At 41.9% G+C, this 22688-nt stretch overlaps 1 protein-coding gene across 3 annotated transcripts in view; it reads right to left on the bottom strand.

Annotated features, from left to right (window-relative positions):
* Window positions 1-22688, bottom strand: part of ctnnd2b (catenin (cadherin-associated protein), delta 2b) — a 200002-nt gene that overhangs the window by 60258 nt on the left and 117056 nt on the right. For 2 of the 3 annotated variants that reach the window (XM_069684388.1, XM_069684390.1), the window contains 7 exons: window positions 18472-18623; window positions 16994-17167; window positions 14288-14433; window positions 12778-13028; window positions 11838-11969; window positions 8734-8977; window positions 4969-5025 (listed from right to left, as the gene is read on the bottom strand). In XM_069684388.1, coding sequence (XP_069540489.1) covers window positions 4969-5025; window positions 8734-8977; window positions 11838-11969; window positions 12778-13028; window positions 14288-14433; window positions 16994-17167; window positions 18472-18623 — 1156 coding nt within the window. The remainder of the gene's footprint in view (window positions 1-4968; window positions 5026-8733; window positions 8978-11837; window positions 11970-12777; window positions 13029-14287; window positions 14434-16993; window positions 17168-18471; window positions 18624-22688) is intronic. The other variant, XM_069684389.1, reaches the window with a different exon arrangement.

Genomic DNA, 22688 nt, shown 5'->3' with positions numbered 1-22688 from the left:
TACAAGATGGAAGCAAACCAACAATTAAACCCAGTAAATAAACAAACTAACAGTGAATGATGTATTCAGAAGGCAGGGCGGGTCGCCTGTGATGTGCTGCATCAGGATGAAAGGATTCCCAGTGACTCAGGCTTTTTGGGGAATACAGCGATTTGAAACCAGAGGCGTTTTGTGTCAGGTGTACTTGTGTGTGTTGCTACCAATGACGATTGTAAGGGAGGGGAACGGAGATGTGTCTGATGACTCATTCCCAGATACAGACAGAAATACAGACAGGTGGGGTAAACCTCCAGAAGAGGAAGAAAGGAGGCTGGAAGAAAGGACGTCAAAAATAAACTGACAAGAGTGCTGACTCACTGCGTTCGCTTGTCAGCGGGAAATCTGACAACTTCAGTGTTATAATAAATTTACGGAGGCCCTGTGACGCAAACAACAAAAAAATAGTGATCCATTTTCGCTGTGTGTGACTAACAAAAACGCAAAACATTTATTTTGGAAGCATACATTTTCTAAGCTCCTTTTTCTCTCTTTTTTTCATGAAACAGATGATGTAAAAAAAAAAAAAAGTTATGCCAGGTGATCATCTCTTAAAGTTGAAGTAAATGTCTGTTGAGTCACTATCTATTGCTGAATGAGGTAACACAATGGCGATTGAGCCTATGGCCCACTGATGAAAGCCTTTGCATTTGCAGTATTACAGACTGGGTGTCTGTGGCGACTTTCACGGAAAAAATCTCAAGCGGTGCCCAGTCAGTGACGCCTTTTCCATCAGCCAGCAGTAGTTGGTCTGCCAGAGAGGGTAGGTAGGTGGAAGCTCCTTTTCCTCTGAGGAGCAAGTGCCCGAGGCGTAAGTTATACATCACACTAAATGCTGATGTTGCTGTTTCATTAGTAATGCCTCTATTGCTCTTGAGATTGTTGGGTTCAGTGTAATCTCAGATCTCATTGGCTATAGTCTGACGACGATAGTGATAGCCATCCCTGCAGGATCTCTGTTTAAAAAGGGTTTGGGATTCATTACATTTTTCTGGAACAACCACTTTCATCTTTACATTTTGGTTTAAACTACTGTAAAAATATTGTATCCTGTTTGCAATTCAGAATCAAATGCCAACATTTTCGAGATCCAGAACTATAATTTCTCTTTTAAACTCCATTGTTCGGCCCTCTAATGGCAGTGAAAGTAACTACATATGCTACAGATGCTGTAGCCTGCTCCATCACTATGGCTGCTCCTTCCTTTGGCTCTGGCAAACATTGACTGCAGGCTGAAGTAAAGGCATCACTTCTAGTGTGCCATCACATACATGTTGCAACAGACACCAGATTTAAAAACTCTGTTAACACTGAATGTAAAATTTATATGTAAAAGTCCGACACTCCTTTGCTCTCGACTTCTAAATAGTTTATAATTTCTTTTGCACTGGGAACTCTGCACATTACATTTTCATGCACATAAATATAAACCTAAACTAGGCCTTTAAATCCATTCAACGCATATGAAACCAGTAATATTTTCAAATAACAATGTGTATGTATGTGGAGGCACCTTTGTCTCAATGTGGGAAGAGGTCAGAGTGAGAAAAGGAGAAAGAAAGACTGAAGCAAAGAGAACAAAAAAGAAAATATGTATGTGTGTGTGTTTGTGTTGATCTCAGACTGTGTGTGTATTTTAGAGGGTATAATGGCATGGCTGACTGACTGGCCCACTGAGGCTGAGAGAGATGAAGGAAAGGTCAGGAGATGTCAGGCAGAGCTGAGAAACACACACACACACACACACACACACAGACACAAGCCCTACGGAGTCCATCTAAACCCCGTGACTGAATATGGATCAGAGATTCTCACTGTGCTTATGAGCATGAAATAAAAAGAGGCACTTTTACGATCAGGTCATATTCTGTCTGGCACAAATCTTTCTTTGTGTTAGCAGAAACGTTTCCATAAATTACCGACGGCCTGAAGGAGGAAAGTCGTTGCAGAACATTAGCGGCTGAATCCACAGAAACGTGCCTTGATTTGCCGGATTGTGTTGGTGCGTTTCTTTACAAATCAGCTAAATTATATTTGTTTTAGGCTTTTACAGGATAAAGACATCATTGTGGAGCAAGCTTTACACCCAACACTTTTCAATTGTACTCTCTTTGCTGTACTGCTGCAGAGCTATGCAGAAACATATTTTATTTCCCCATATTTTTATTCCTGTGAAGAAGTAGAATTGACAGAATCGGAGACAAATTGATGAAAGAACTACTGCAGTCTAATTAACCAAAGACATGCAAGCACAGCAGAAAATCCCACACACTCCCTTCTCAGTACAACAATATTCTCTTTGCAGCCCATTCATTCCTACCAGGAAGCAAAGCGACTGAGGGAGTGTGCGTGCATCGGTTAGTTTCTTTTTTCCCCCCATGATGATGTCCTCACCTGCTCCTTGCATCAGCAAACAGACTGAGCAAAGTGTTGCTTATCTGAAAAAATGCTCACCCCTGGGTCTATTCCTGCAATGTTTTGCACACCTGCACTTCATTTGCAGAGAGGTAAATTACAAGCAACACCAAAAACAATCTCATTCCCCATGCAGCACTGCAGCTTTGTTAGTTGTATGAACAATTATTTGTGCTCCATCTCCTAGTTTGCTCACTCCCTGTAACCTTTGTGGGAAGAGGCGTAAGTCTCTTACTCAGACAGTGATTCACCTTTTGAGCCAGAAAACTTCATCAGTTATGCCAAGTCTTAGCCAGGTCAGCTAAGCTAACTTTATGTCTCTGCTAGTATTGTTAGCTAACTTCATGTCTCTGCTAGTATTGCTAGCTTTATGTTTCCGCTAGTATTGTAAGCTAATGTCGTGTCTCTGCTAGTGTTGTAAGCTAACATTATATCTCTGTTAGTTTTGTAAGGTAATGTTTTGTACCTGCTAGCATTGTTCGCCTAGGTTAAGACTCTACTTGTATTGTAAGCTAATGTTTTATCCCTGCTAGTATTGTTAGCTTACTTTATGTCTCTGCTAGTATTATAAATTACAATACTGTATATCCTTTCTGCTAAGAATCAGCCAGGCCAGCTAAGCTAACATTATGGCTCTGCTGGTATTGTTAGCTAACTGTATGTCTCTGCCACTATTGTTAGTTGTATGTCCCTGCTAGAGTTGTAAGCTAACGTTGTGTGTTTGCTAGTATTGTAAGCTAACGTGGGGTCGCTGCTAGTATTGTTAGCTTACTTTACGTCTCTGCTTGTGTTATAAGCTAATGTTTTGTCTCTGCTAGTATTGTAAGCTAATGTTGTGTCTCTGCCAGTATTGTCGGGTAATTTTATGTCCCTGCTAGTGTTGTAAGCTAACGTTGTGTCTCTGCCAGTATTGTTAGCTTACTTTATGTCTCTGCTTGAGTTGGAAGCTAATGTTTTGTCTCTGCTAGTATTGTAAGTTATAATAAACAGCCTGTATGTTAGGCTAAGTGTCAGCCAGGCAAGCTAAGCTAACATTATGTCTTTGCTAGTATTGTTATCTTAGGTTATGTCTCTGCTAGTATTTTAAGCTAGAATCTATCAGTTACTCTACATCTGAGCTCAGTTTTGTAAGCTAACATTTTGTTCCTGCTAGTATTGTTTGCTAATACTTTTATACTGTCAGTGATGTTAGCTAACATTATGTCTCTACAAGTAGCCTATTGTAAGCTAACATTTTGTCTTTGCCAGTAATTGAACCTAATGTTATGTCAATGCTGCATTATTGACTACTAAAGAGGGTTCTGCCATTTTCTGGCCTACTGCGCTGTCATTGGCTAGTTTTCCTGTGCTGTGATTGGCTAGAAAACAATGGCTTTCTGCCCATGTAAAACCAAAATTCAAGAAGGTTTTATTATTTTACCACACTGGAAAGCACAGTAGCACTAGCCAATCTCAGTGCAATAAGACGGGACGAGGCAGAACACCCTTTGGATTTGAATGTGTTTTTGTTGGTATTGACAGCTAACGTTGTGTGTCTGCCAGTACAGTAAGCTAATGTTTTGCCAATATTTATTCTAAGCTAGTGTTGTGTGTCATACAGCATTGTTAGCAAACATTGTCATTCTCCCAGTATTGTAAGCCAATGTTAATATTGTGCGTCTGCCATCTTATCTTACTGTATGTTATGTGACTTTAGAATATTGTGAGATAATGTTACAGGTTCTTGGATATAAAATGCATGCTAATAATTTAAACTAAATGCATATACATATCAGATATAGAATCAGTAACAAAACATCTCAGACAGTCGACAAAACATGCAGGCCTACATCCCCATATTTACAAAAATGTAAGCTAACCGTAATATACACTTTTAAAGAGTCACACAGCATGTGATTGTGTAATCCTTAAGTCTAGTTGGCAGTGTTTACAGTGGCTATTGGGAGGAATGATTGCAAGATAACTGTTGTCTGTGAAAATGCAAATGGTTGACATTTCGGCAAATATGTTATACACTTTCTGGCGAGGATGACAAGATCATAGCATAGCAAAAAATCAGATACCAGAATAAACACTGGGCAAGCCACATGAGTGAACCATCACAAAGCATGTTCAGAATTCACCAAGACAGACAGACAATGGAAACAAATGAAAGACAGAATAAATCCACAGAAAGATAAATGGATGGAGGTATGGGTAGATAGATGGACAGCCAAAGGAGAGAATGTCTAAAAAACATCTGGTGAGCCTTATTACTATAAGCAATGATTCATTTAAAATAAGTACTCTGTGATCTTGTCTCCAATTTGAATAAATATAGCCTGAAATAAAAGTGATCCGTGTTTAATTTAGCACTAAATGGGTGACAGTACGAATGGGATATCATGCTGCCTTCAACACGGACAACTGTGTCTGATATTGGTGTCGTATATAGAGAAGATGGAAAGATTTAGTGAATGAGACAAAGGCAGATAGATAGACAGAATGAATATATGTATAAATAAATGGTTGGATTACTTTGTCATTCTTTGCTCGGCTTGATTTTGATTCCACACAAGGAATTCTGGGTCGTACCTATCGAGGGGGACAGGCAGAGAGAAACAAGAGAGAGGTTTTTGTTGGCTGTCTGGCAAAAAATTACTCAATAACCGTCATAATACTGATGATTAGTAAATAGAACTCAATATGTAGCCGCTAGACTCGTCTTTCTCTCTCAGCATTTGGTTATCAAGGCAATGGCGGTGAAGGTGGGCGGGGTGAAGGACATGCACTTAAAGCGAGAGGTGAGATGGTGGATATGTTGGGAAAGGAGAGGGTCTTCAGATTAGACAATATGTTCTGTCGAATTCAGAAAAACAACTGGATGTGAGTTTGCGTGTTTGTGGCCGGTTGGTCTTTGACTAAATGACTCAACCGTTCCTGTGTAATTGATTCATTTATTTTTGGTTTGATTGAAAGTGATTCATTTTATCTCAGAAAAGCAGGACTTTTACCAGAAGAGCTAAACGGTGCCTTAATGACAAGCTAAGCTGCTACGCCTGTCATGTGTGGGTTGAATTTAAACAAGGCAATACAAAGTATCTACAAGTATTTTTTAAGCAACAACTTTTTTCCTGTAATAAACGGTTGCTCTTTAATTGTATAGGTAAAAAATGTAATTCTTTTTTCCTAATATGCTGCAAGTTCTCAATATTTGGCTCATTGATAGATTAATCTTACATTATGCCTCTGTGAGGACATAGGAATAATCTAATGTGAATGATCGCGTGTAAGCATTTAACAGCTACATTAACCAAGTGGCCGATATAATAAGAACTGGGTGTGTTTGTTTAGTCAACAAATCCCATGAAAAGACCAGAAACAACAATGAACTTGTCTATTAACCTATTTACTATATATCTGCTCTGTAAAAACTAAATACTTCTGAGTTGAAATTCTGGAGCCACATCTTTAAACATGACCTTCATTTCGATGAGCACGAACACTGTAGTTTGTCTCAATCCAACAGAGAGGGTGTGTATTAATCTGTAGCAGAAAATAGTCCCCGACAATTGCAGTATTTATTCCTTGTTTGTGTACCGTTTGCTAAAATTTGCAGTAGCAAGCTGTTAGCAATTAAATTATCAACATTTCTAATGTGATTCTGGAGCAAATCAAAATGATCAAATGGACTTTAAGTGCCACAAACATGCACAAGAGGGCCGGGAATTACTAAGAGATGATCTCTTCATGGGATTTGTTGAGACAATCATTGTATAATATTATCATATATAATAAAGTGCTTTTTACAAGCAGTCCCTTTTTGAGCTGAAAGAACTGCAGCATGGACGCTGGTACAACAGTCGAACTGCAGGATCAGGTGGTTCAGTGTACTTCTAATCTCAGGGGACCCTCCCTTTAACGCAACATGATCATCAAGCGACACAAACAGCTCTGTCTCATTCAGACAGCGCTAACACTGACTGTGCATGTCGTGAAGGTAAAGCAAAATGCCATGCATCACAAGTCAGTCCCTTCACATGTAGCAAATGCAGATGTGTAACGATGAAGCCGCAGCTACAGATCAAACAAACAGACGATGTGAGTGCAATGTGCAGAGAGAAGAAAACACTCGGACGATGGAGGACAGAGCAATGGCAAGAACAACAACAGTCACCTGTCGTAACGACTGAGAAAGATACTCCTGAGTTTCCAAATGTTACCATATAATAAGCATTTCAGCACAAAGTGACTCACTCATTAAAAATATTAGACTAGAGCAAAAATAATATATACCTCCTGCTTACACCTGAGCTGAAATGTCACAAAGAGAGACGCTTCAGCTTTAATTAGGCGGCTTCTTTCTGTGACACCACGTCTGTGCAGTCATTAGTCAGAGAGAGGAGGGTAAGGAGGGAAAATCCAAGACACAATTGGAATAGTATTTCAAACTTGATTGTAACTAGGACAAAAGAATGATAAAAACAGCTATTACGCTGTCTGTCTGTCTGTCTCTTACTCTTTCCTGTCTGTCTCTCTCCCTCATTCTCACACGCCCACACTCGTGCACAGAGCTCTCTTGCACTAAAAGCAGACTTTGTGTACTCTCCACATTTACTGTGTCTACCTTCTGCACAGAATGTAACGGATTGTCACTGACAGAGAGGCACTCAGCTCCTAACAGCGAAAGCAAACTTTAAATTGGACCTAGAGGTGTGTGCAGGCATTCATACGGCAGTGTGAACAAGCCCCAACAGTAGGCAAACTAGAGAGGACAGTGAAAGATGTGGCGTGATGTGTGCCTCATACTAAAGCCCAGATTCATCCAGCCCTGCAGCACTGGACCGTCAAATCCTGACAGTCAATTATCTGCTGAGGGGAAACAAACTGTTTGGTGTTACCACATTACACTTCCAACTTTGACACTGTGGACTGCAATTAAACTGTTTTCCACTGTTAAAGCCTCTGGAAACCCAAATCAGCATGATAACTATGTTTTCAATTATGTGCATAATATTAAGAATCTAGAAAGGGTTATAAATTACTTTTAAGCAAAATTTGAAATATTGTCATTTAAAGTTATAACCTCAAAGATCTCAGTTTCGTTCTCTTTGGCGCCACCTATGGTGATAAACTGTAATTGCGGGAGCACACGTCCCAGATATCCAGACAGAGTTGCATGTGTGACGTCAACGGTTGGCTCCAGTTGTAACTCTTGATTTTCCTCGCTGACGGTCGTTTTCCTTTTCAGACTGTTTGCCTTCATCTGAGCGTCGAATTTGTTTCTTTTTCTTTGGATTTTCACTTATTGTTGAAGTTGTATCTGTAGTCATCCATCTTTTCTTTGTTTGTTCAGCCATAGTAGATTACTGTTTACTTGCAACACTTGCAGAGAGTGGAAAAGCAACCAACCACTGCTGGGTGATGGAAAACGCGTCACTAACTGGGCGCCGCTTGTGATTTTTTCTGCGAAAGTTACACCAGACATCCAGTCTGTAATACTGCAAATGCAAAAGCTTTCATCAGTGGGCCATAGGCTCAATCACCATGGGCCAGGTATTGACAGCTCCAAGTGACAACTGCTGGCCATGGTTGCTGACTTCCGTCGACGGATGTCTATTTTTTGGCTGCAGAAGTCTATTGCGTGCTGTTTGTCTCTATGATACTATGGCCCCTATATAACGCTACAGAGCCATCATTTAGCATTTGACAACAAATCTCAGCTAACATTTTAAGTGTATGCTAACTGCTAACTATGATATGGATAGCAAAGTATTTTGTAACTCGCCAATCAGTAACCAACTGAAATATATAATTTTCAGATGGCAGGGCTTCTGCTTCCTCCTTTAATTCTGAGTGAGGCTTAAAGTCACCGTCAGCGAGGAAAATCAAGAGTTACAACCAGAGCCAACCGTGGACGTCACACATGCGACACTGTCTGGATATCTGGGAAGCTGCTCTGCGCTGATTGTCACATGTGAAGTTCCTGTGTTTGGACGCGGGCAAAACGTGATCTGCCACGCCCACAGTCTTGAGAAATGTTGTCAATAGTCAAATGTTTCTTGATGTAGGTTTTCTGATACTTGAGAAGGTTTAATCTCACTATTTGAAGCCAAATTTCCAGAGGCTTTAAACTTAATGTCTCCACATTAGTGACATTATTTGAACTTTCTTGCATAATCGTGTTTAATTTGGTGAATCTGGCCCTCAGTAAGATCAGTGAAAGTGGAAAGGGAGCAGAACAAAGGGCTTCATCAACAAGCCAGAGCTGATTCTAAATAAAAATGTCCACGTGTTTCTCACCTTGGGTCCTTCTGGATGCTGTCCACTGACGGGGACCGGCCCAGGGCGGCTTCAGGGGGCAGGGTGGTGCCCGACTTGCTGTAAGGCGACTCGGTGGACGGGCAGAACTGCAGAGTGCGGTACGGGTTGGCGTAGTCAGCCGCCCCGCCTCCTGTGGCGAAGCTGCCTCTCTGAAAGGTGGCCGTGGCACTCTGGCTTCCCGTTCGCTGCAAGGGGATTGGGTCGACACCGGGGGAGGGCGGGGCTAAAGCAGGAAGAGGAGCGTAGGGAAAGAGCAGATAGTTGAGGACCTCTTGGTACAACTGGTTCACCACTGGGTTTGATGTAGCCGAAGGGGGGCGGGGAGTCAGGGAGAAGAAACCAAACACGAGTGCCGACACAAGGGTGCACGTCCAAACACACGCACACACACACAATGGTCAAAAAGCAACAGCACCATCAACGGAAGCAGCAAGAAAAAAAGCAGAAAGGGAAGAAAAACGTTATAAAGTAAAAACATGTATAAATGAATACGGCTTACTGACAAGGCAACTTACAACTCAACAGGTGGGGTAACTTCAGGTTAGGGATGCACGATATTGGATGTTTTGCCGATATCTGATATGCCGATATTTTCCAACCCTTTTTGCTGATTGCGATACCGATATATTAGGCACATGTTTCTTTCTACCTAATAGCAGAAAACATCAAGTCTCTCTTGTAGTGGAGTTGATATCATGCCTACTCTTATTGTAGTGGCCAAAAACTGCCATACCGCAGACATCTTGCACTCTTCTTTATGCTTGAGGGAAGAGGCGTTGTACAAAAGGTCACATGTCTCACGTTTCTGAGCGCACCTGAATGCAGCATCCCCGAGGCAGTGAGGGAGACATGCCCGAACTTGTTTACTGCACCTACTACGGAGACATCAGTGATCGCTGATGGACTCTTTTTATCGTGTGTGCGTCCATGAATATGTAAGTTAGTTTTGATGATGTTTATGTTACACTCTGTTAGCATCGGCTTTGGCCGCGAGTGTATTTTCAGCGTGTTTGATGTTAAGTCCAGTAAAATGAGAGAATGTGAGCTAACTGTTAGCTAGTTAAGAGTTGTGAAAGTTGTATAACTTCTAGTCTTTGGCTCGAGTTTCTGTGACTTTTTAGTCTTCATTTGTATATTGTTGATAACTTTGTATAAGTTACTAACTGGTAACGTGCAGAGTTATGCCGTGTTAATGTCGCAGCAACACGTCAACTTTTTTTAGGGAATCATCGAGCATTTAGGCATAAATAAAGCGTTGTTTTTTTGGCTGAAAATATCGGCAGAAAAATGACGACACTGTCATTTTCAAGCCGTAATCTGCAGATACCGATAATGTGCCGATAATATTGTGCATCCCTACTTCAGGTGAAAGATGAACTCACCAAATGATGTTATTTATATGTGAAAAATAAACTCACAGAAACAAACAGAAACAGTGAAATCAGACAGAAAATGTAAAAGAAATTTGAAATGACACGTCACAAGTTAAACTTCAAGGCACCTGTATAAAGTCTCATTCAAGATAACAATTAAAAACCGCCCCTAAAGCACAGCTGGATTACCAGGTCTGCCAGATTAACCGGCTGGGAGTGTTCAGGGGCCAGAAAGTGCCCCCACTCTGTAATCCAGTCTGTCTGTAGAGACACGAGAACATCATAATACCTTCACCTCCACCCTGCAAGCCTCCCGTCGGTCTCATACGGGGAGCGGAATTGTTTTCTTGTTAAACAGCAGTACAGAAACCATTTGAGCATGATAGTCGACGCGGTTACACCGGCGCGCGCAGAGGGAGGTGAGCTGGGTCAGTCTGCGTGTGTGTGCAGAACCGCAGGGACCCTGACAAGGCCTGAGGAAATTCACCTGTGATGTGAAGTCGAGTGTAAAGTGTCTGCTTGTTCCTAACTCTCTGTATTGTCTTGAAACTATTTGAACTGACCTTGAAACACAGTCAGGCTTCAACAGCTACTTTGTGTTGCACAGAAAAAAACCCAGAAAAGCTGATCTTAAATTTGGGGGGGTCGGAGAGAAAGAGGATTTGACAGAGTGCTGCTGTCGTGACTGACATCCACAGACACACGGCTGGAGGTGAAGATTGAGTTCTTTCCATGCATCAAAGTGACTTATCGGTGTGAACGGGGAGCCGGCGTGACAGAGAGGACCTGAGATCTTCTAATTATTCGGGTGAGTCTGTCTATTTTGGGGCAAAACCTTGTGGATTTCTCTCCTTCATACTCTCTCTCTCTCTCTGTATTTTTCCGTGCAACAACTTTCGGCGACCAAACCGGCGGCGCAGCGTCGACAACATTTTAGGACACGGTTGATTTGCTTTGATTTCAAAGCGCCCAAGCTAACGCCCATGGGATTAATTGAGATTAATTTTCAGCCTGGAAAACTAATTAGCTAACAGACTGTGACTGAGAGACAAATTGCCATTGAGACCCCAATTGGATTTGCCCACCTGATCTGGTAAATAGTGCTACACGATCAGATGGGACGATGAAATCTCTAACGTACAGCAGCCTTTTAACGTAACAGCAGCATTTAAGAAACACATATCTTCTACCAGACTATGTCTTTGCCTGTCCTACCTCTCAGCCTGCTGGAGAGTCTCTTTGATCCATCACTTTACTCAGACTATCATGTGATGTCTGCTTCTACTCACTGAGTTTTAAATATAGATGTTTCAGGTGCTGCCGCAGCTATTTATATTTTTGGGCTACTTGAAGCACAGTCTCACTTTACTCCACTCCAAGTTTATCTCCTTTCTCCTGCCACTCCTCATCCTTTTTTCTCATTTTCCTCCATCCCTCCCTCACTTATCATCTGCAGCATTTATCTGGACACCTTAGCTGCAAACCCGCTCGTATGCCACTATTTATTCTCTGTGAAAACGCCGTGCACCCGTTGCATTTAACCATCTCTCAAATGTTTGCTCTCTGCTCAAACTCTCTCCCATAAATCCTCCTCTCTACTCCCCCTGCCTTCCAGGATACGCTTTTGATCCCTCTTTGCTCCTTTAATAAATAACCCTCCATCTCTTGTCTTTACTCCCCTCAGCCTCCGTATCCCCCCGCTCAGCTCACCTTGTCCTCTAAGGTTGGGTTTGGTGTAGACTCGGTCTTCGTAGATGGGGTCGATGTGGTGTTCGGGGGACTGCAGGGGCCGGAGCTCGGCGCCCAGGTGGCTGTGCTGGCTGCTGTAGGAGCCTCTGGAGCCTGAAAACACAGAGGATATGGAGGTTCGGTATATTTAACGATGGACACATAGGTGGATACATAGATTACATGGTCCCTGGCGATGTAAAAGTTATGAAGTAAAATGTTTAAAATTACAATAAGAGGACAAAAAACAAGTTACATATGAAATCTTAGGTTGTTCTCTGTATAAGACATTTACAGAAAGGTTTTTATGTTGATCAGTTCACATACTACGAACAACAGGAAACAGATTAACATGTTTATGGGCCCAAGACAGAAAATATCGCTCTTGTTGCCTCCAAATTTCTTTCAAGTACAGTGCACACAGCACACTTTAGATCAGGGGTAAAACACAGAGCAAAATATCTGTAATAGGATCTTTTTTAAGTCGCCAAACTATTTTGTGGAATTCTCCTCAGTGGAGTCAGTTATTCATGAATTGTTCATAAATTCATGAGAACTTTTACATTGTAATACATTTTGGATAAAGCCTGAAGCCAATTTAATCAAATAGTTGATAATGTTTTCTTTCCAATCTTGGTGTTGATGAAGGAAAATTACACTCAAGTGGAAAGTGGGTTCATGTGACCTTAACTATCATAAAGAAAAGAAGAAATCAATAAATTAGACTTAATAAATCTAGTGGTACAAGCTAAAAATTACAAAATAAACTAATTTACCTCCATCCACTAAGTATTTGCATATAGTTAAGTATACAGCCACTATAAAAGTGTGTATGTACTCTTTTAAATACATTCAATCAGTTTATATTCACACAAAAACACACAAAACAACACATAAAGAGTAAGAATGGAGTTGTCCTGACCTCTACCTGCCAGGCTCCCAGGCCTTTGCAGGGTTGCGTTGGCGTACAGCTCGTGGGAAATCTTGTAGCCGTCGGCTCCGATGTGATGCAGCATTCTCTTGGTGGGCGACAGTGTGGCGTAGCTGCCCACCACCGAGCTCAGCTGATGGATGGGCGACGAGCTGTGGTTTCCCCCCGGGGAGGCCGCCATGGGGAGCGGGGAGGAGGAGCCAGCGGCACCCGAGGCGACCATGTTGATGGGCGATGAGGTGCTGCAGGAGGAGGAAATGGAACAGCTTGGTTAATCGATATTGAAACTATATGATATCACAGAGTGTACTATGTAAACCTCAGGCTTTTTTCTTTAGTTGTGTTATTGTACACAGAGCAGTGCAGGCTTGAGCCTCGTGACAGCAGCAAGCAGTGATATTTTCAGTCTGCGCGGTGCTGTTAGCGCTGGCGTTTGTGAAATAGGTGCTTTTTGCAACAAGGCTCATTTGCATAGAATTTTGCCCCAAAATTTGCCCCAAATGTCTGCACAATGACTCTTTAAATACGCACAAACAGTACCGGAGCACAGAGATGCTGTTTTCTCTGCAGCGCACTTTGGGGTGGATTCAACCCTCTGCGTGTGCTTGGAGAATGAGGCAGAGTCTTTTTATGTCATTTGCACAGGTTTAGCGGCCACGATCTTTAAGTGAATTCCCCCCTAGGAAAGTACTTTCTGGAAATGTTTTCATAATTTATAATACATATTATACAACATGAGCTTCATGTATAGTTTGATATTGGAGTGTGGTGTGGCGCTGACTGAACAGCCAGATCCCACAAGAACTTCAAATAAAGTCCTGCTGCTTTGAACAACATTTGGCTCCACAGCATGAGCTCGTAACGACTGGTCCCACTGACAATCTGCTACTTTGTTAGGAGTTTAACACCGCGAGACTTTTCAATGTACAATCAATGTGCTTCAGGAGTTATGAGCGGTACATAGAAGTCTGTAAACCTTTTGTGTCGTACCTTTAACTGTCTGGGGTTCAACTTTAAAAGTTTCATGTCATCACCTAAAAATGTGTAAGCTCAGTGCATTTAGAATTAAACATTAGAAAGTGTTATACAGGCAGATATTAAGACATTTAAACAATTTATATCGACTTTTTGGCAATTATATGAAGTGCATTTGTTGAATTGCTTGTTGCATAACTACTAACATTTGTTTCAGGGTTGTTTCATATCGAGGCAGGCTGAGGATTGAGCACAATCCCAAACCACCGAAGCATTACCACTGGAGTATTAACTGAGGAATACAAGCAGGAAGTGGGACAGATTATTTGCTAGTTATGTTTTCCAAAAGCCAAAAAATGTCAGCACAAAGTGAAGTAACTGTTGAGTCATCGCTGCTGATCATAAACGTATCAACTCCCTGCAGATATATTCCTCTCATGCTTTGGGATCACTGCAATTCTTACGTAATTTTCTCCTTACAGCGAGTGGTTTTTAAATCCACTGGACACATAGAAGCTGAACTGACCTGTAGGACTTGGCGAGTCGGCTGGGTGACTGCTTGGGCGAGGACACCCTCTGCAGAGTGGCGTAGCTGGGCATGTCCGAGGAGGCTGATCCCAGGCGCTGCAGCTTGGTCGGGGATCCCACGGCCTGCAGAGGGGAGCTCACACGCTGTAAGAGAAGGACATGTATTTCATTAAAGAGAGATGTCGCTCACTTTAAATATTCATCTTCTCTTCTTACTCCTATCATTATCTTCAGAGAGATGAACAACTCCCCCCGGAGCTGGATAACCAGGGAGCAGAGACTCTAATCTGCGGTAACATCCTGATGAGGAGCTCCGAGCTATCAGAGCAAACATGAAGGGATGACTCCGAACTTTTAGAACCAAATGAACTCGAAATGCGACTGCGAGCAATGGGCCGCCAAATGAAGTTCCCTCTGAATTCTAACCATTCATTTTCAATTTGTTCCATCTGAAGAAAAGAGTTAAGGAAATATTTGCAGGGTCTTGCAGTTACGGAACTAAAGGTACAATTTTAAACAGTCCATTAATATAGATGAGCGCGGACACGACGTGCTGAAGTGCAGATGCTGCCAATTTCTGATTCACTCGAACAAGCGCCGGCAAATCTGTTTAAATGAATTCAAAGGCATGATTACACAACGATCCTTAACTCTGAGCTCTGGATTTAGCAGATACAGAAGCAATGAAAGAGTAAATCATCACCTAAGGCCTGAATTTAATGCTGCACTGTCACTGCACTGCTGACCGACCGAACACGTACCAGAAAAACTGCCCGCAGGAGCCATCGTGCTAATTACGAGGAAGATGCAGGGAAGGCTATTTATTCAATTGCTACCACGACAGAAGTCATTTAGGTTAGATGAAGAGTCGGCTGAGTTTGACAACCACAGCAGTACTGTGGTACCATGTGTTTGTTGTACACAAACACCATCTACAAATTGGACTTCTGCAAGTCAAAACTAATATCTGCAAGTGTGAGTTTATTCTGTTATTCTGCACAGTAATCTTGCAGGACTTTCTTGTCAACAAAGCTCAAAAGACGTATTGCTTCTTTATATTTCTGTGGGCGGTGTTTGTCAAAAAGTGATAAAAAATTAAGCTGAGAATTGGTGGACTTTTAGCCTGTGCTGAACATTCTCAAATTGATCAGGTTAGCCATAACCGCAAGCAGAGAACGAGCCCGGATCATCAGTCACAACACCGGCTTCTTTCTTTTTCCTCTGCAGAGGGCCGTCTACTTCCCTCCAGCATTTTGTTCTCAGGACTGAACATAATTTCATTCTTTAAAAAAGTTACTGAAGAGGAATAAAACCAATCCTTCCAGACTAGCTAGCTATGGTTTTCTTTGTGTCTTTGCCTTTATTGGATAGTGAAAGCTCTAGAGAAACAGGAAGCACAGGGAAGAGAGTGTGGATGACATGACGGCTGAGAGTTGGGATTGAACCTGGGCTGCTGTGGTGAACACTCAGCCTCTGGCTGTGCTAGCTAGCTTTCTAACTGATATTTAGAGAGCTTGTTGGCTCAGTCAACAATCAATCCTCTGGGAATTTGGCTTGAAATAGTAAAAATATTTAATGTCAAAGTTGATGACATCAATGTGAAAAATAATCTTTTCCACTGGATAAATGATGAGTTACAAAATGCCTTACTTTGAACATCATAGAGTAGTTAGCAGTTAGCATCCACATGCAACCTTAGCTGAGATGCCCCTGTTGGTTCCAAAGCTATGAATGCATTGCTTAATGCTGACAATGTAGCGTTAGCAAGCTCAACCACCGCTTAAAAAATAGACAATTAACGGCCTAAATAAATAGCTAGCTTTGTTTTTTTTAATTCCTATTTTTGGGACGTTATTTGCCTTTATTGGACGATGAAAGCTCTAAGAGACAGAAAGAGTGTGTGGATGCCTCTGTTAATGGGGCTTTGTAAATCTAGCAGGTGAGCAACACAGGCTCTGTGCTAGCTTTCTAACTGATCGTTGGCATGTTTGTTAGCTCAGTCCCTCACTGGACAATAAGTTGAACATGGTTCATCAAATATATATATTTTAGCAAAACCATTCACCACCAAAGTTGAACTTAATGCAAAGACTTACTTCACCTCTATCAGAAAATCCACTGATTGCAATGAAATGAATAGGATTGATTCTGACACTTAATTTGGCTGTTTTTGATTTTAGTGGCGAATCAAGGCTAACAAAGTGTCAAAATGTATCAAACTCCTTCTGCAGAAATATTGACTTCACCAGCTATAAAAAAAAAAACACTTCAGGTTCTTCTTCGTAGATCTGAACTATGTTTTAGCATATAATTAGCATAATGCTAACTAAGCAATGGATTAACGACACGAAAGTGGTTTGTTTTGTTTTTGCAGGGAAAGTTTGCACATTTTGTTGTTTTTTATGCCATGACTCCTGTTTGCCATCAGACTCAATTGTCCCTGTAATGAATCGAGGCTGGCTATGGCTGCATGCCTCTACATCAGCAGAGAATAGACTTTAGAGAGCCCCTTTAAAGCCAACAGAAGTGAGTTTGTGATACTCAGGAGATAGATTTCCTCTAAAGCGCTCCCTGGATGTCTGAGGAATAATAGAATCAATAAAACAGTCCCATAGTTACTCCTAAACTCTTTGGTTTTAGCAGGTTACAGCAGCGTGAAGGATCCCATCGACAGTGTAAAAGTAATCTCTTCAGAGATTTGTACCTGTGCGGGCAAAGTGGCACAGGAGTAATACATGGGTGGCCCAGCAGGTGCAGATACGCCCTCAGTGGGCATGTGGAAGGCGCTGCCATGGGCCTGCTGAGCAAATGAGTCTCTCTGGGACTGGGAGGGAGAGTCCATTCCCGCTAACTGGGCAGCTGCACGGCTGGATGTCACCTGGAGAGGATGTAGAGAAGAGGAAGATGAGAGCGAGGTGGAAAAGTAGAGGTCAGACAAGGATATGTGGAAATGAAGGAAGTTGAGGGGAGAAGGAGGGGGGAGGAGAGTGGACAAAGAAAGTACAAAGAAACAAAGGTGAGAAAGAGTGAGGAGATTAAGAGAACACAGACGAGGACAGGAGACAAAAACATGAAGAAGAAGAACAGGAAGTGTGATGGAGGGAAGACAGAAAAGGCTTAAAATAGTAAAAATGCATTTATGATATCAAAGTTTAAAGTCTCATGAAGCATCCACATAAAATCTGTCTGAAAATAAATGTCTAGAACTATCAAAAACCCCAATTCAATTCTGCTGTTTAGGCCTTTCCCGAGACTTTGTGGGCGTGGCCAATAGCATTTTGATTGACAACTGTATGGCTCATCTGCACAGCAATGGCACATGTTGTCATTGCATGTTGAGTTACAAAATACTTGGTTTTCCAACATTTAGATGCCTTTAGTTGTTACAAAGTAGGGATGCACGATTTTATCGGCACATTATTGGTATCTGCAGATTATGGCTTGAAAATGACATGTGGGCATCGGCAGATATGTCATTTTTCTGCCGATATTTTCTGCCGATAAAACAATTTAATTATGCCTAAATGCTCGATGATTCCCTAAAAAAAAAAAAAAAAAAATGTTACAAACAAACAAATATGGCATTTTGTACATAACCTATGTTTAAATAATTTCTTATATTGCCCAGTGAATGTGTACATTTTAAAAAGCACTGTATTATGTTACTTCTGCATCTGCCAGTGGACCACTACAATAAGAGAAGGCATGATAACAATTCCACTACAGGGGAGACTTGATGTTCTCTGCAATTAGGTGGAAAATAACATGTTCCTAATATAAAAAAAATCCAATATCATGCATCCCTATTCCAAAGCTATGAATGCAATGCTAAATGTGGGCTCTGTAGCAAGAGCTATATTATTACAGAGCTAAATATGATCCAAAAGAAGCAAAAACAGGTCATCAACGGCCAACACTCGTCTCCTGCAGCCCAAAGTAGACAACTGTGGCCGTCAATAGTGAGCCACCTGCAGACGACGCCAACACTGGGGGTAAAAACCAGCAGCTGCCGTGTGATTAAAGTTATTGATTTGTGGAATTCATTGGGTAATTTTCATTCACAATTCGCCTCCAATTCAAACCAAATATCGGGGATGCTAACTTTAATATACACAACTTCCTACATTACACTGTGAGAAGGCTGTTGTGGATGAGGGTTTCCATTGGCTTTAACCTGCGTACCTGATTGTAGATGTGAACAGCCCCTCCCATCTGCCCGCCGCGGCCCGAGACCGACTCCCCCAGTGCCAGCCCTTGGTTGCTATGGTAACCTGCCGCTGCATAGGCATCCTGGTTGTTGAGCTGCAAAGCACTTTGGGACAGAAGTCCTTGTCCTGATGGAGGAAAGAAAAAGAGAGTCTTTAGATGTAGAGTTGGAGAGACGTCAGGTGAGGCTATGTCGTGTTTTCGATCCATCAAAAGACACCTTCATATTCAAAAGTGTCAAACTGCTTTATGTTACTGACTTTTACTTCTGTTACAGTCCAGCTTTGTGTAAACATTCATTCTGTTCACGGCCTTGAGGTGCTTTGTAACCAAGTTTGCATCCCACATGTTACACAAAGCATTTCTTTAGGAGAAGAATGACAGTGAAAACAATTATAATTTCCAACAGCCATCAAAATAATGAGAAGAAAAGCTGAAGCTGAAATAGAATATAATCCTTGTCCTCTGTCTCAGATACACATTTGCTTTTTACCCACTATGTTATTCCAGCCTCCCTCCACTCTTTTCCTCCCATGCTCTGTGACCCTTAAATCTCACTCTGTTCCTGACCTCCATTTAAAACACACTGTTTCAGTGTCTCCCGCTCTCACTCTCTCGGCCTGCATCACTTCCTCTCTCCTACCTGTCTCTCGCTCTCTCTGCACTCAGTTTCTCTGTATAATTCAGCAGGAGGAGCAGAGTCACATCAAAGCGTTTCTTTCACAAGTAGAAACTCTCATGGTGGTAATGAAATAATCTCAGTTCTCTGTTAAGTGTGTAATTCATGCATTTCTACATAATGACGTAGTTAAGTTAAAGAAACTGTTCGACATTTGGGGAGCAATAGCTTTCCTGCTCGGCTTAGCTGAACATAAAGACTTGGAGTAGTGAGACAAGGCTAACCTTGCACAAAATATTCATCTGTATACAAACGGAAATGTTAAAACATAAAGTTGTGGTTCTAAGGAGAAAAACGTGCAGGAACTTTCAAAGTTTTCAAAATGTATTCTTTTAAAAATATTAATCACCTATGTATGTATGTATCCTCCTTTCCAAGACAAAGGGCCCTATTTAGACGGCGAAAGGTGCACGGTCAAAAGCGCACGGCGTTAAGTGATTTAGGGCATGTCCAACTGACTTTTGCTAGTTACCCGGCTCACAATCTGGGTGCAAACTGAGGCGCGAAGAGGTTGGCTTCTGTCCCTGGATTATTCATAGGCGTGTTTTCAGCATAACATTAATCAAACCAATCAGTGTGTCAGCTCTCAGTCCCTTTTAGAGCCCGGTGCGCCTGCAGGCAGGCGTGTTGCTATTTACACGGTGGATTTCAGTCATTCATCTCATGTAAACTCAGGACTCAGACCAGCATATTTAACTTATTTCTTTCCACTGTGCCCCTGCACAAACAGAACACACACAGGTTACTCTACGATACATGTCGAAGCACGGATTGATGTTAAAGCCACTGAAGCGATCCCACTGCCCAACAGAAACGAAAACTAAGAGAGGCATTTATGCACGAGGCACAGCATTAATGATTTAAATCTCCAGACGGACAGGATCTTATGTTTATTAGTTCTGTCTGCCTACCATAAAAGAAAGGTCGGCTTTGTTTATTTACTTATTGTTGCTGCTGGATCACATGGCTGTATTCTCCAGTGCATAATGGACACTGGACAGTGTATTAATATCTGTGGGTCTGTGCCACAGCTATTTATGTTTGAGGTTTATAATAAATTTACCTCTCAGTTGCGTGTGTGAGAGTGTGTGTGTCTGTTTCTGTGTGCACATCAGAATGAGCGCACATGATGGAGAGCTTGGTGTCGTCAGTTTTTGGCCTGCGCATGGCTCGAGCAGGAATCTCCCTGAGGTGAAGCAGGTAGGTGTGTGTGTGGAGGCAGCGGTGAGCCTGTCCACTCTCATGTTAAAACTAACACGCCCATGGATGCTAACGTGGGCTCAAGAGCACAGGCTATTTACACAACGTGGGCGCTGGGCGTGAAAATGACAACTGCGTCGGGTGGAAAATAGCAATGACACTTGCGACGGGTGTACGATCTGAAACAATAAGACTGAGTATCTAAGTCAGCCAGAACACTGTAAAATGTTATGAGGTCTCCAACTTCCTCTGCACTCATATGTTGGAACGCTACACTTGCTGTTTGTAGCAGAGTTTTTTTAGCTAGTTTGCAAAACAAGTGAAGGCAGAGACTAGAAATCCAAGCTTGACGGCGCTGGTGCCAGAAGGAGGAACAGATTTTGCAGCTGTGCTGAGACGCAGCTCAGAGACGCAGAGAAATAACTGAAAAATAAAATATATCAAACTTAAAAGGATAACTAAAGCTGAAAACCTTTATATTTTAATGTGATCACATACTAATGCCACCAGATAACTAGCCTATCAAATAACCCTAACAGGAAGATATGGGATGTTTGAAATAATAAAGAGGGTCAGGGACAAAGCAGCGTCTTAGTGGGACATAAACAACACAACAACCGTGAAAGACATCCTCACAAGTTCTTCCCCTTCTTCCCATTGTTTGACTAAATCTGTGACCTTCTGACCTGTGGGAGACTCACTCAGCACTCCTCTGGGCGTGACTGTAAAATGTCAAAGCTAAAGACTTAATGAAGTTGTTTGTGCTGTCAGACTGAAACAAAGAAGGCATTAGCATTATCTATGTAGATCCTGCGAGCCTTGGAAGACGGCAAGCTTTGATTGGCCGGGGTCCAACGTGTAGTCTGCCATGTCTCTCGGACAATAATGGCAGACTGTATGATGACAATTTATGACACAGTGACCATCTGGGAAGGGAAATGCATCCAGAAATGCAGCTAATCTCATCCTTCAGCAAACCTTTACATACAGCAAGCGTTTATCTCACTTTTAAGAGGTAAGAAATAAAGAAAAAGCCACCAAGTTTTTCCTTCACGGTTCTTATTACGTGAAAATATTCCAGTGACTAAGCACATCCTCTACACTCTGTAATGAATCTGTCTGCTGATAAAAAAGTGAGAATAAGTCACACACTGCTGTCTAACACCTTCCTTTGGAGCTGTTTTTATTACCACAACTCTTCCACTTCCACATTCAGGCGTTCGTCCAAAATCTACCAAAGATCTGATCAGTCGGCCCGACTCCAGCTGGACGAACCTACAGAGAGCTCCGTCGAGCCAGCAGCTGGTCGGCCATCAAACCAGTCTGTTAGTCAATGGTAACTTTCAGTTTATGAATCAGTAACTTTTAATTAATTTTTCAAACGTCTCAGACGCTTCAGAGTCAATTAGTGTAATGTGATGTGTTTATTTTCTCTGGGTTCATTATCTCAGAATGACGTGAAATATTTACGTCTCACTTTGTGGTAACGAAACTCTGCAATCGTTTACGGATGACACTGTTAGTGATTAACTGTAGATTAACTGTGGATGATTTCAACACACACACACACACACACACACACACACACACACACATCCTGCCAAAGCATAATGTGATAAAATGCCTCATTGCTGATTTTACATGCCGCCTCAGGCTTTTTCGCTGCTCTTGATTTGCACACGGATCATTTCGTTCGGAGTGTAAATGTGCAAACATGTATAGACTGTGACACATTACATAATCAGGCTGAATGTAAATGACATCACAGACGCATGAAACATGACGAAGCATTTCTTAAATAGTTTGCCTAACGGCCCCATAATGTTTAAAGTAAGAATCATTAGAAGAGGTCAGGAGCCAAAACTCTCCCATCCATCCATCCATCATCTATACCCCTTATACTGTTCAGGGTCGCAAGGGGGCTGGAGCCTATCTCAGCTGTCATTGGGCGAGAGGCGGGGTACACTCTGGACTGACTGCCAGTCAATCACAGGGCTGACACATACAGACAGGCGACTATTCAGACTCACATACACACCGGAGGTTGTTACCCAGAGAGCACCAACCATTTCAACCTTTGTTCAGCTGGCTAAAATACGGTTACGACATCAACGTGTCAGAAACACATTTTTGTTTTATAATTTTAATAACTTGTTCACCTTAAAAGGAGGAGGGAAATGAATATCAGGGTTCTTGCACCATTTCTTAAATCAAATTCAATGCTTTTTAAGAACTCAATAAATTTAATTTAAAACCCCAAAAACATCGAAACAATTTCTTTGATAGAAAAGAGAATTTATAGAGTCCTACTAAC

This window comes from Semicossyphus pulcher, unplaced genomic scaffold (assembly GCF_022749685.1).
Source record: "Semicossyphus pulcher isolate SPU_LCO1_2020_fin unplaced genomic scaffold, fSemPul1.0.p SCAF_7, whole genome shotgun sequence".
NCBI classification, from domain to species: domain Eukaryota; kingdom Metazoa; phylum Chordata; class Actinopteri; order Labriformes; family Labridae; genus Semicossyphus; species Semicossyphus pulcher.
This window is presented reverse-complemented; position numbering and strand designations above follow the sequence as displayed.